Source organism: Hermetia illucens, chromosome 3 (genome assembly GCF_905115235.1).
Source record: "Hermetia illucens chromosome 3, iHerIll2.2.curated.20191125, whole genome shotgun sequence".
Lineage (NCBI taxonomy): Eukaryota > Metazoa > Arthropoda > Insecta > Diptera > Stratiomyidae > Hermetia > Hermetia illucens.
In genome coordinates this window covers 74,862,692-74,875,210 of record NC_051851.1, presented here as the reverse complement: position 1 = coordinate 74,875,210, position 12,519 = coordinate 74,862,692, and the positions used below count along the sequence as shown (strand labels likewise).

At 44.1% G+C, this 12,519-nt stretch overlaps 1 protein-coding gene across 1 annotated transcript; it reads right to left on the bottom strand.

Moving 5' to 3' along the window:
* Positions 1–3,097: 3,097 nt before the first annotated feature.
* On the bottom strand, positions 3,098–5,064 carry LOC119652528 (2-(3-amino-3-carboxypropyl)histidine synthase subunit 2). The gene is made up of 5 exons (XM_038056729.1): positions 4,788–5,064; positions 4,584–4,715; positions 4,315–4,531; positions 4,208–4,234; positions 3,098–4,133 (listed from the first exon to the last, which is right to left on the bottom strand). The coding sequence occupies exons 1-5, from the start codon at positions 4,935–4,937 to the stop codon at positions 3,256–3,258; spliced, it is 1,404 nt and encodes a 467-aa protein (XP_037912657.1). The 5' UTR covers positions 4,938–5,064; the 3' UTR covers positions 3,098–3,255.
* Between the last annotated feature and the right edge of the window lie 7,455 nt (positions 5,065–12,519).

The window sequence follows — 12,519 nt, the reverse complement described above, 5'->3', positions numbered from 1 at the left end:
CTCATCTAGGCTTCAGATGAAGACGCCGAGGGTTGCACGTCTCCTTCAATAGTTTTAGGGGCTGACACTTGCAACGTGACGGTCCCTAGCTCGTAGTAGAGCCGGCAGCCCGATTGTTCCTAAACCGATAGTAAGGAAAGTTCCCGGCCTATCGGCTCTCTCTGTTTTGCTGCCTAGCAGCATCCAGATGAAGATGTTGAGGTTATTCTGAACACCAAGTTGTTCCAGAACCTCAGCACCATTACACTCTTCTTCTGGAAGCCAAATTAAGCACTTTTTGAACGATGGCAGCTCAGAGACCCTTTTCAGGGTTAATCGCGCACCCTCCCACACAAAGTTGAAGGAGCAGCAGTACTGCCTGAGCCACTCGTTTGTGTCTTCATCGGCAAAGTTTAGTCGTAACATTTTACAGTATACACCTACCGACTCAAAGCAAAGCCTAATGCCTTGCGAGGATCTAGTCCTTACAGTTTGGAGGAGTTTCCTCCTAAGCTGTTCGCACTGCTCAGTATCGTAACCGGATAGATTAGAGTCATCATACAAGACCCATCCATCGGCATCGATAGTCTTGCCTGCAAATGAAGGCCTAGCCGTTGCCGGCCGAGCCCTCTTTGCTGCCTTTTGTATCGAAGAGTTTTGATCGTCCGAGGACCGCTGCCACTTCGGTTTCCCCTTAGCCGCAATGGCAACCTTGGCACAGCCCGTGGGTTGTGATTTGCCCGAAGGCGGTTTGCCCTGAGGCGGCTGCTTACCCATGGACAAGACTTTAGCCTCAGCAGGTGGCGCCGTCTGGGGTCAGGAGTGCTGACAGAAGGGGCCTGCTTCGGCTCGTCTGTTAAGGACTGACTCTCAATTAGAGGAAGTACTACCACATCTTAGCCCCTGTGACCATTCAGCACTCGGCACGGTAGTCACAGCTTGGCTTGGGGTTTTCATTATCGTTTGGCTTCAGGTGTCACCTTTCGTTTCCTAGAGGATCTTCCTTACTGAACTCCCTCACCACGACAAGGTAGGTAATCGTCGAGGGAGGAGATTGAGAAAACTACACACAGGAAATTCGTCTCCCGGCGCATTCCTTGGATTTGTATGGGGGAAGATCGCACATCATCGAACACTTGCGCATGTAAAATTTCGCCCGTTTACTCTGATATTAGCCCCGCGTATGTGATGTGCAATTATGTGCAACCATGCGCTTGCGATCATAGCTGTTCATGGCTTGCCACATGGGATGGGGGAAACACAGACAAGAGAATCATCTAGGCGCCTTCGACAGACCGATACATGAACCAAGGACCGCGGGCAAGTTAGCTATGTTGTACTTACCCCCAGAAATAGGCAATAGGGGGGGGGGGGGGGGGGGGGGGTGTTCAGGACCTAGTTTTCGTTCAGAAGTAGTAAAGTTATATTTTTGGCTGGACAGAATTTATTGATGAAAAATGGACTGCCGTTAAAAGTTCTCTTTTATCTATCGTATATGTACAGATATCGGGATGGGATGTGTTTTGAGGGCTAGATTTCATATAGTTGCATCACTGTGAATTTCTTCAGATTTTTCGGTTTGGTAGGTTCTCAGAACGAGACCTGTTTCACTTTTTAGGGCACACACTTTGGGCCCTATCTCTCCTATGTTTCACCTAATATCAGAAACAAAATCAGTTTCGGAAAGTATTACGAGCCCTTTCATTTGACACCCATGACCATATTCGGTGAAAAAAAATTACACCCCCTTTCGCATGTATGGCCAGCCCCCCTTCAAAGTTAACACAAAATGGCGCCACTCGCTGCATGTAAAGAGACACACAGACCACATGTTCACACCACATTTCGTGGTAATCTGTTTAGCCGTTTCCGCGCAAATCTGATGTGACAGACAGACGGATAAACAGACGTTAAACCGATTTTAATAAGGTTTTGTTTTACACAAAACCTTAAAAATTACCCTTTATACTATGACATGCTTAAGTAGGAATTTTTCTCTCCATTGTTACTTGTTACTTGCCGAACCCACTACGACTCAAACTCTATAATATGCAATTGTTCCTATATTTGTGGGGACTTTCCACAGACAAACTGTCAAACCTGGGGTCCGCAGGAACTTAGATTATAAGGAAAAAGACTCGATGGGATTGTCATGTTTCCGCTTCTAGGTTACATCGTAGAGACGACGGCCCCCAGTAGTTCCACGGTTTTCGGACCTTTACGTTAAAGATACCGGGTACTACCTTCAGGTCATGAGGTAAAGTGAGGGTAGTTAACTAAATACTGACTCAAGGCAGCTATGGAATTCGACTTTTATTGGGCTTTCGACTTTTATTATCCTTGTCTTCCGTTGAAGCAAATACGTTGATTAGCCAAATGTTTAAAAAATTGTTTTTCTCTTGGATTGCACTAGTTCTTTCACTAATTGACAATGTTGTGAGCGACATTCTTATGTACGATAAAGATATGCCGCATTCCCGTTTTCCGGTCTTTTTTCCCCCTTTCAAAAATACTGTGCGTGTAAGAGTCAGATACCCTACTACGTAATTTTTTTTTTCTGAACCGATAAAACATCTATCTATTACCTTTCGAAGTGTTCGATTAGTGCCAGTTCTAAACAATGGCGCACGTTCAAGGTTACAAACTCACAGCCCTTTTTCTATTGCGGTAGTCGTCATTTATTCCCGACTCGAACGGAGGCTCTGTTTTTCGAAGACATTATATTGTGAACAGGTTGACGGCATGTTGCATAGCTCGCATCCGGGGTTTTACCTCGGGGATAACTTGCGGCTTACCATCTCGACTGCTGCCTTACATTATCCAGCGGTTACCAGTTTGAAGGTCAGGACATTATTTCATAGTAGGGTTGTATATGTTGAGGATTGGAGTGTCGAATCTGGAAACCTGACCTAAGAGTTCAATTCTATAAAAGATGGCAGTTTCATAAATTTAAGAGTTGTAACTCTTCATATATTCGTAGTGATGTTAGCACAAACAAAAAAGGATAAAAGATTCAATAATGTAAGCTAGATGGCAAAAAATGATTGATTTCATTGCAATTCCCAGAACTACTTTCTTCAAAACAATAAGTGAAGCCAAAATGAAATGAAAGTCTGGATTCCCCTAGTTCATCATTCATTTATTCTTTCCCCTCGCTAATTCCAACAGCAACCGCATTGACACTTCTAGACATCAACAATATTGATCACATTGTTCGCCCTCATCGGTAGTATAAGGCAACTTACAAACTAATTCACACCAATCAAGCGCTTATCCCTAATCATGTGTATAATTCGTTGGAATTCCACTAAGGCCTTTTGTGATCTTCGCTGGCTCGGTACGCCCCAAGTTCTGCTCCAGTCCCCGCCAAGAACGATCCTCAAAAACGGTTCCGCCATTAGTTTCCATAAGTTGATAGTTTTTTCGCTCAGCTATGGCACCGTTTGTCATTTCTCCGCCAATACTCATATCTGGGCGTCCTCTCATCAAATTTCCACTAACCAAACTCACGTCATTCTCTTCGATATCGGCTAGATTGAATTCGTGATACTGTTTACCTTCGGGTAGAACATCCTTGAAGTCCAGAGAGTACGTTTCTGGCAACTTGTTGTTCCATGCAGGGTTCAATGCAAGCTCCGCCTCGAAAACGGACACCATGGGCTTGTAGAAATCTCGCGATGTGTAAATGTTGTTGAACGGGCACCCGATAAGTACGAAACAGTCGATCTCCATGAAATTTGCCAGCTTTGCGGGGTTGATGCGACCCACTGAAATTATGTAAGTACGTTTGCCTCGCGCTCGAGCCATCTCCTGAATTCGCTTGACCACATCCAAGTAGCCGTCGGCGGTGAGGGTTGCGACGATTAGACCAATCGTTTGCGCTTCTTTACATTTGGAGATGTAGAAGTACCGGCGTCTGACCCATTGCGTGGTCATTGGGTCGGTTTTGAGTAATGTCTTCTGCTCGGGGTCATACAAGAACCAATCCGACGCTTTCAGGGACATGCCGATGTTGAAGAAGGTCTGATCGTCGTGGCCCACGAATATGCAAACATCCCGGTTTTCGTTGGCAGACTGGTCTGAAGATATGTTTCCGGGGTACTTTTGCAAGACAAAGGTCCTTCCGCTCGCGATGGGCAGCGCTTGCAGCCTTTCTGTGAGTAAATACGTGAATTGGTTACATAACTAACCCGTTTCGTAAAAGGGGTGCACTGCCTACGTGACTTACCTAGCATAACATTTTTGTGCGCATCATCTGAAATTGTCCAATGTTTGGCAAATTACTAATTAGGCGAAAGCAAGCGCGAGACAGGTTAGACCAAAAACAAAACTCACCAATAACGTGCTGATAACTCAGCTCGAAAAATACATCTATTGTGTGGCATGATCCATTGCTGTTGGCCAAATTGAGGTTGGAGATGCAATTAACGAAATTATCGCAGTCAAACTCGAGGTGAGGAAACACATAAAAGACTGGCAGTCGCGTAACCTTACTCTGGCAGGCATTGCCGAAGTGCACAACGCTGTCGGCTTGCACATGGGCGGCGGCGATCTGAGGAAAACCGTAAAATAAGCTGCAATTGCACCAGAATTGGGCCTCATACCTCATCTACGCAACAACTTCCGTACGACGTGTCTGCGAGAATAAAGAACTGAACGCCAGGACAGTCCGACTTCAATTCCTCCAGAACCCTCGTGCTGAACGTGAGCTGGTCATCCGGGAATTGTAAACAAACCTATGGTGGTATTAATCATTATATCACCCACTCCCTATCATGAAAACAGCCATAAATGCTCCTCTTATTTACCTTTGCGAACTTGTTTTTGTTTACCCACTCGATGCAGACGGACTTCTGGGAATCATCCCAGACGTTTTCCAGGTTCCATTTTGCAGCTGAATTTGTATCAACCTCACGCTCCAACGCGGCCGTATCCGAGGACGAAAAGGCTGAAGCCATTTTGCACTCGATTGAAGACTTGCAAATGGAACGTCCTTCTCATAAATTAGGAACCGCACACCTAATCCGTCCACTAAAAGCAAGTGCCGTGTTTTGACATTCGCGTTGCAAGACCGTCGAAGTCTAATTTCCTTCGTGGCGTATGGTTGGCTGGCGTGCGCAGGGGTGAATACGTCCATACGGCGGATATGAGGTGAATACTGTGGCGACCAATTTAGTGTAAATACTAGTTATTGGCATTTCGCTTCGTGAAAATTTCTAGTTATGTCTAGCAGTAGCATTTCATGTTGATGCAACTAACAAGTGCGGCGGCTGGAAATGAATTAGATCAAAACTTTTAATTGATGGTGTTACAAATTTTTAAACTTGAAAAACTTTTTTGTTATTATTTCATCATCATCATCAACGGCGCAACAACCGGTATCCGGTCTAGGCCTGCCTTAATAAGGAACTCCAGACATCCCGGTTTTGCGCCGAGGTCCAGCATTCCAATACCCCTAAATGCTGTCTGCGTCCTGGCCTACGCCATCGCTCCATCTTAGGCAGGGTCTGCCTCGTTTTCTTTTTCTACCATAGATATTGCCCTTATAGACTTTCCGGGTGGGATCATCCTCATCCATACGGATTAAGTGACCCGCCCACCGTAACCTATTGAGCTGAATTTTATCCACAACCGGACGGTCATGGTATTGTTCATAGATTTCGTCATTGTGTAGGCTACAGAATCGTCCATCCTCATGTAGGGGGCCAAAAATTTTTTGGAGGATTCTTCTCTCGAACTCGGCCAAGAGTTCGCAATTTTTCTTGCTAAGAACTCAAGTTTCCGAGGAATACATGAGGACTGGCAAGATCATAGTCTTGTACAGTAAGAGCTTTGACACTATGGTGAGACGTTTCGAGCGGAACAGTTTTCGTAAGCTGAAATAGGCTCTGTTGGCTGAAAACAATCGTACGCGAATTTCATCATCGTAACTGTTATTGGTTGTGATTTTCGACCCTAGATAGGAGAAATTGTCAACGGTCTCAAAGTTGTATTCTCCTATTATATCTTTATTCTTCCTATCTGACCAGTGTGGTTTGATGTTGTAGGTTGGTTCGTCTCCGGTGCTGACGTTATCACCATATACTTTGTTTTGCCTTCATTGATGTGCAACCCAAGATTTCGCGCCAATCACCGCCTGCTCGATCTGGATGAAGGCAGTTTGTGCGTCTCGGGTGGTTCTTCCCATGATGTCGATATCATCAGCATAGGCCAGTAGTTGGGTGGACTTAAAGAGGATCGTACCTCTTGCATTTACATCAGCTTCACAAATCACATTCTCGAGGGCCAGGTTAAAGAGGACGCATGATAGGGCATCCCCTTGTCGTAGACCCTTGTTGATGTCGAATGGTCTTGAGAGTGATCCTGCTGCTTTTATCTGGCCTCGCACATTGGTCAGGGACAGCCTAGTCAGTCTTATAAATTTCGTCGGGATACCGAATTCTCTCATGGCCGTGTACAGTTTTGCCCTGGCTATGCTATCATAGGTGGCTTTAAAGTCGATGAATATATGGTGCAACTGTTGTCCATATACCAACAGTTTTTCCACCGCTTGCCGCAGAGAGAAAATCTGATCTGTAGTTGATTTGCCTGGAGTGAAGCTTCTTTGGTATGGTCCAATGATGTTCTGAGCGTATGGGGCTATCCGGCCTAGCAAGATAATGGAGAATATCTTATAGATGATACTCAGCAATGTGATACCTCTATAATTGCTGCACTGTGTGATATCTCCCTTTTTATGTATGAAATAGCTAATGCCTCGTTCCCAATCGTCAGGCATTGATTCGCTGTCCCATACCTTGAGCACAAGTTGATGAACCACTTGGTGTAACTGTCGTCTCCATATTTAACCAATTCGGCTGTAATTCCATCGGCTCCTGGCGACTTATGATTTTTTAGCCGATGAATTGTACGGACTGTTTCTCCTAAACTTGGTGGTGGCAGTGTTTGTCCGTCGTCTTCAGTTGGCGGGACCTCCAACTCGCCGATGTTCTGGTTGTTCAGTAGCGCAAAGTACTCAACCCATCGCTCCAATATGTCCATTCTGTTGAAAATCAGATTTCCCTCTTTGTCTCGACAGGATGAGCACCAAGGTATATAAGGCTTCATCCTGCTGACTTGTTGGTAAAACTTCCGCGCCTGGTACGGTTGCTCCCTGTACTTTTCTAGTTCTCAGACTTGTTGGTTCTCCCAGGCTTCCTTTTTCCGTCTGTGAAGTCGCTTTTCCGCTCGACGGAGTTCGTGATAAGTCTCTGCGCGTGCCGCCGTTCTTTGAGAATGCAACATTACTCGGTATGCGGTATTCTTCCGTTCCGTTGCTAGCTTACATTCATCGTCCAACCAGTCGTTCCGACTCCTTTTGCGGCTGGGGCCAAGCATCTTTGTGGCCGTATCCATGATAACGTTTTTCAGGTGGTTGTGGAGATCATTTATTGATGCTTCATCTCCAGGTCCTCTGTTGACTGCGGTTATTGCGGCATCCATTTCCCTCTTATAGATGTTGCGGAGGGCTATGTTATGGATGGCTTCAGTATCAATTCTCACCTGATTGTCAGAGGGGATTCTAGGTGGTGTTGTTATTCGAGCTCGGAACACCATACCAACGAGATAGTGATCCGAGTCTATATTGGCACCCCTATATGTTCTGACATTCATCAAGGCTGAGAGGTGGCGGCGTTCGTTCAACACGTGGTCAATTTGGTTGAAAGTGGTCCCGTCTGGAGAGGCCCACGTATGTTTGTGTACCGCTTTCCGCGCAAACCAGGTACTTCCAACAACCATTTCGTGTGACCCTACTAATTGAATAATCCGCAGTCCGTTATCATTTGTATTTTCGTGTAAGCTATATATAATACGGGCTCCTTCCCTACTTGACTGTTAAAATCCCCAAGTATGATTTTGATATCATATCTGGGGCAGGCTTCGAGAGTTCGTTCTACTGCCTCGTAGAAGGTATCCTTCTCCGACCCTGCAGTCTCCTCTGTAGGGGCCTAAACGTTAATGAGGCTTATATTTCTAAACTTGACTCGCAAGCACAGAGTGCATAGCCGTTCGCTTATGTTTTCAAAGCCGATAACAGCAGTTTTCATTTTTTGGCTGATTAAGAAACCTACTCCGAGCACATGGTTTACTGGATGGCCACTATAATATATGGTGTAGCGGCTCTTCTTCAGGAAACCGGTCCTGTCCAACGCATCTCTTGCATCGCTGCTACATCAACCCTATATTGGGACAGGATATCGGCTAGCTGCTTATCAGCTTCATCTCTGTAGCGCTGCTTATCAGTTTCAGCTCTGAGCGCACGTTCCATGAGAAAATGCGCAAATCGTTATTCCGTTGTCGTTGCCGGGTTCGTCGTTGTATAATCCGTCCAGTCCGAGGCTCCTATTGTGGCTTCATAACAAGTTGCTTTCCGTTTAGGGTTGTCAGCCCTGCCCAACCCCCAACCTGGGGGACCAGTTGATACAATTTGTCCCGTTATTAGGCGCGGGAGACTCGCCTTCATCCTTCTCCGTCTGCAGCTTTTCGTTAAGAAAGAGCTCCCAGCGGTCACCACGAGGAGGTGGAGATAGGGTTTGGTAGTAGAGCAGTTGGTGTTGGTTCAGCAGACATTTCCCAGGTTTTATGCTCCATCGTGGGTAGCAATCCACGTTTCGCCCTGGGACCTATACTACCCTTTGATCACTTGTTATTATTTACAAGAACGTCAATCTCATTTTTGTAATCATTAATTAGAATTTGATTTACCTTATTTTCATTTCGCAGACCATGAATTTCACTCAGCAGATCATTAGGGTAGGTAAGGAGGTATCAGTGGCCTCTACGAAGACCACAACTAGGGTAGTGGCGCGTCGTGTTAACACCACAAACTCTTATTGTAGTGATATGAACAAGAGGGCAGAGAGCAGGCGTTCAGATCTTCAAAGCCACCTCCCACAATGCAGCTGGAGATCACTCTAAAGTCCTCAAAAAATGGTTTACCTATTGTCCGTAGCCTGGCTCTAGCTAGAGTTGGGCAATCGCAAAGAAGTCTGTGAGGGGTTTTCCCTCTTCCCTCCAGCTTCGGGAAGCCAAATTGTTGGGTAAGCCAAATCTGGCGGCATGGTTCTTCTATGCATTTCCACGCGTCTGGCACAATAGCTCTCTCAATTGAATTTTATTTATTGGGGCTCAGATCCTACCCCAGTCATCCACAGGCTTCCAGTATCACCAGTATTTTCGCTTGGAATACACTGGCAAATCTTGGAAGATCTACAAGTCGGATGCACTGTGTATATCCGAGACCCCAGAGACCATCTTTGATCGGTCGCCCATGAGTCGATTTGGTGGTCAAAATTAGTTGACTGGGTATTTTCATTTTAAATCATATCTTTATGGAATTTATTGCTTTTTGTAAAATTACCATACTTTTCCAACCAAAAAGTGGAAAAATAAGACGTAAAAATAAATGGAAAAATAATTGGAGAATTTGACGGAACTGAGAGTTCAAACTTTCCTTTTGAGCATGCTGTTTTGAATTGCTTAAATTGTCCGTGGTATTACCACAACAAGCCAACAAGTTTTTCCAGATACTTTTTTCTTCAAAATTAGGCAAATCTTGCGCATTCGTAGAGATACTACGACAAATAGATATCAGTACGGAGGATATTGCGGCACCATATAGTGGTAGCATCTTAATTTTTTTTCAGATTTTTTGGTTGAGTAGTTTCTGTGCATGGCTTCGTGAAAGAAATGATCACTTTCGACCCCCGCACTTCCTACCTTTCCAATAAATGTGAAAACTACGACCGGCTTCTAACTAACCGAGATCTTTCATTTAATAACTCACATGACCATATTTTGTGAAAAAATTTCTTTTGCATGTATGGGCCCCTTTAAATTCGACGTAGAATAATGTAACTCACTGTATGCGTGAGTGTTCACAGTTCCCACCTTCCCACCAAATTTGATGCCAATAGCTACACCCGTTTCCGAGAAAAATGCGTGTGGCAGACAGACGAAAGACAGTACACGGATTTTAATAACGGTTTGTTTTACATAAAACCTTAAAAAACTAGAACTTTGCCATCGGTAGCTAACTTTTAAGCCATTATATAACCTAATACGGCAAGAAACACTGTGCGATCGGAGGCGATAATATAACAAAATGTCATCTGAATATGAAAATCAAATTTCATTACAAAACGGTCCTTTTTTGAAGTTCTAGGAATAGGCTGAACGTTATTTGAGTACATAAAAAGTACTGCTTCTGACCTGAATTATCTGAATCCATCACAATCACTTCAAAACGTCAGGTGGATAACTCACAATTTCATTCCGCTTTAATGTTTAAACCGAGAACGCTGAGAACAAGCCATGCACTTTGTAAAATGGCCAAGTTTCAACTGCCCCCACACTTGCATATTAACAGATTCAGCAATATAGATAGTGTATTATTGTTGCTGAGATTGTCCTTCATAATCCAAAATTGACCGCCTAAATCCTTCAAATCGACCTTTGTGCGTCGGTGGAGAATATTGTGTTATAGCTTCACAAAACACTGCCAGTCTTCTATTCTGCCTGGGTTGGAAAGTTCACAGCAAAGTTTCTCGTGAAGTTCGGCTTGTGTGTGGCGTAGCCCGCTGGGAATAGCCAGAGTTTCCGAGGTATTTCATCTAGGATATTATGGCCGTAGCACTTCGCTGGCACCAAACAATAAAACCGTGTGCTAGGATGGGATGGGCCACGTATACAGGCCTTCTTAACCCTTAGTTCTATGTTCAATTTCTAATTTAACTTCGGATCTAGGATTACACCTAGAAACTTTACATTGGAGGAAAAAATCAATCTTGTTTCATTTAATCGCAGAAGTTGGTATTGCCTTGGTGGTGAATAGCATTACCTCTGTTTTGGTTGAATTTATCCCGAGTCCGCATCTTATGGTCTACAGGCACACCTTTCCCGGCACTCATAATGGAGGAAAACATCCCGTACGTGTACGCCGCTACTTTCATCCCGCTTTTGTTCAATATGCGTAAAATTTCGTCCTTAACTATCAAGCAGAGCAATCTGGAGCGCGTTCTTGCTTACAGCTCTGGTTAAGTGGCTATCTCCAAGGTCAGATTGGGTTATCTTAGTTCTTAGCATTGATATTATCCAATGCGTTATATACCCATCCAATCCAATACTGGCTTCTTTTGTGGCGTTGGTATTAACATTGATGAATGATCCCTCTATACCCAGGAAGATAGCTATGATAGATTGCCTATAATGTAGCGACTACGTTCTAGAGATTTGGTTTTGGTATAGGCGTGCTGAGATTTGGAGAAGTGCATCATGAATTATTCTACCCTTTGAGAAATGGGTTAATTATCTTCTAAACTAATGAATATATGACGTCAGTAAGGTGTTCTATAAACTCAGCAGGTGGACTAAAAAACACATTTTTAATTAAAAATAATATTTTTCTGAAAAATTGAACTTTTAGGGTTAATTTTATGATTTTTAGGCGCATATCTAAGAGAATTGATGAAAAAAAGAACCGAAGATAAAGCTATTCAGTCTCTCTACAACAATTTTTGGAGGTTGCTATGGAATTTATTAATACATATATATTCTGCAAATTTTAAACCAACGTCTAATAATTACCGTTCTTAACTCACCCTATGTGGCATAATGTTTCCCTTTAGCGGCGCCTCCAACAATTTTGGATTATGAACGAGAAGTCCTGCAATCTGCAATGGTCATTGGACGGTCAGATACCAGTTGTTTCCACTATATAATTGCCATTTACTGCGCCTACATATCATCGTACATGGTTCGCTAAACCTAACCTCTTGTCAGAACTTCCTGAGATGGCCGCAATCCTCTTCTACTACTCTGCGCCAATCGCGTTTGGGGTCAGTAATCTTGGGAGAGTGGGTTGCATTGCATCGCGTATCCGCTTTGGATCTCAAGTTCCTCTGAGTTTTTACCCCGATCCAGCAAGCGACATTTTGTGTACAAAGTGGAAATCAGCTGTCTATCAATCAAACCTTCTAGGTGTTCCTTGATGCGTTCCAGGATTATTTTAGTTATTCTCTTTGCGATGGCGGGGATATTCTTCCAATTATTGAAATAAATGCGGGTGCCCTTTTTTAGAATCTTAACGATCATCCCCTACTTCCAATCAACGAATAAATGGAAGTAGCAGAGCTGTAATGACTGAAGGAGCAGGAATAAATAACTCCGTAGCGAGAGGGTCAAACTCACAAAACCATCGAAAGATTTTCAACCACGTGTAAATTCTTTCGTGATGCGGTTCCGAAATTCTTGCTGTTTGGTGCAATTTCCACTTTTCTGATCAGCACGATTACAAATTTCCTTTTATTACGCTGAATTTCCCGGGGTCTCACACGGTATCGGAGCTCGAGCGCATCGTTGTAACGGTCAATAGAGCGTTTAATCCCTTCCATTCATTGATTCTCTTTCACGATTCCGCGATTAGCGAGATCTTCTGCCGCTTTTTCGGCACGTGGCCGAAGACTTGAAAAGCGTCCAATGCCTCATCTTCTTTTTCTTCAG

Coding starts and splice junctions, on each gene's coding strand:
- LOC119652528 (XM_038056729.1), bottom strand. CDS start 4,937: ATGGCTTCAGCCTTTTCGTCCTCGGATACGGCCGCGTTGGAGCGTGAG. Junction 4,716..4,787: donor ACAAAAACAAGTTCGCAAAG/GTAAATAAGAGG, acceptor ATACCACCATAG/GTTTGTTTACAATTCCCGGA. Junction 4,532..4,583: donor GAAGTTGTTGCGTAGATGAG/GTATGAGGCCCA, acceptor GGTTTTCCTCAG/ATCGCCGCCGCCCATGTGCA.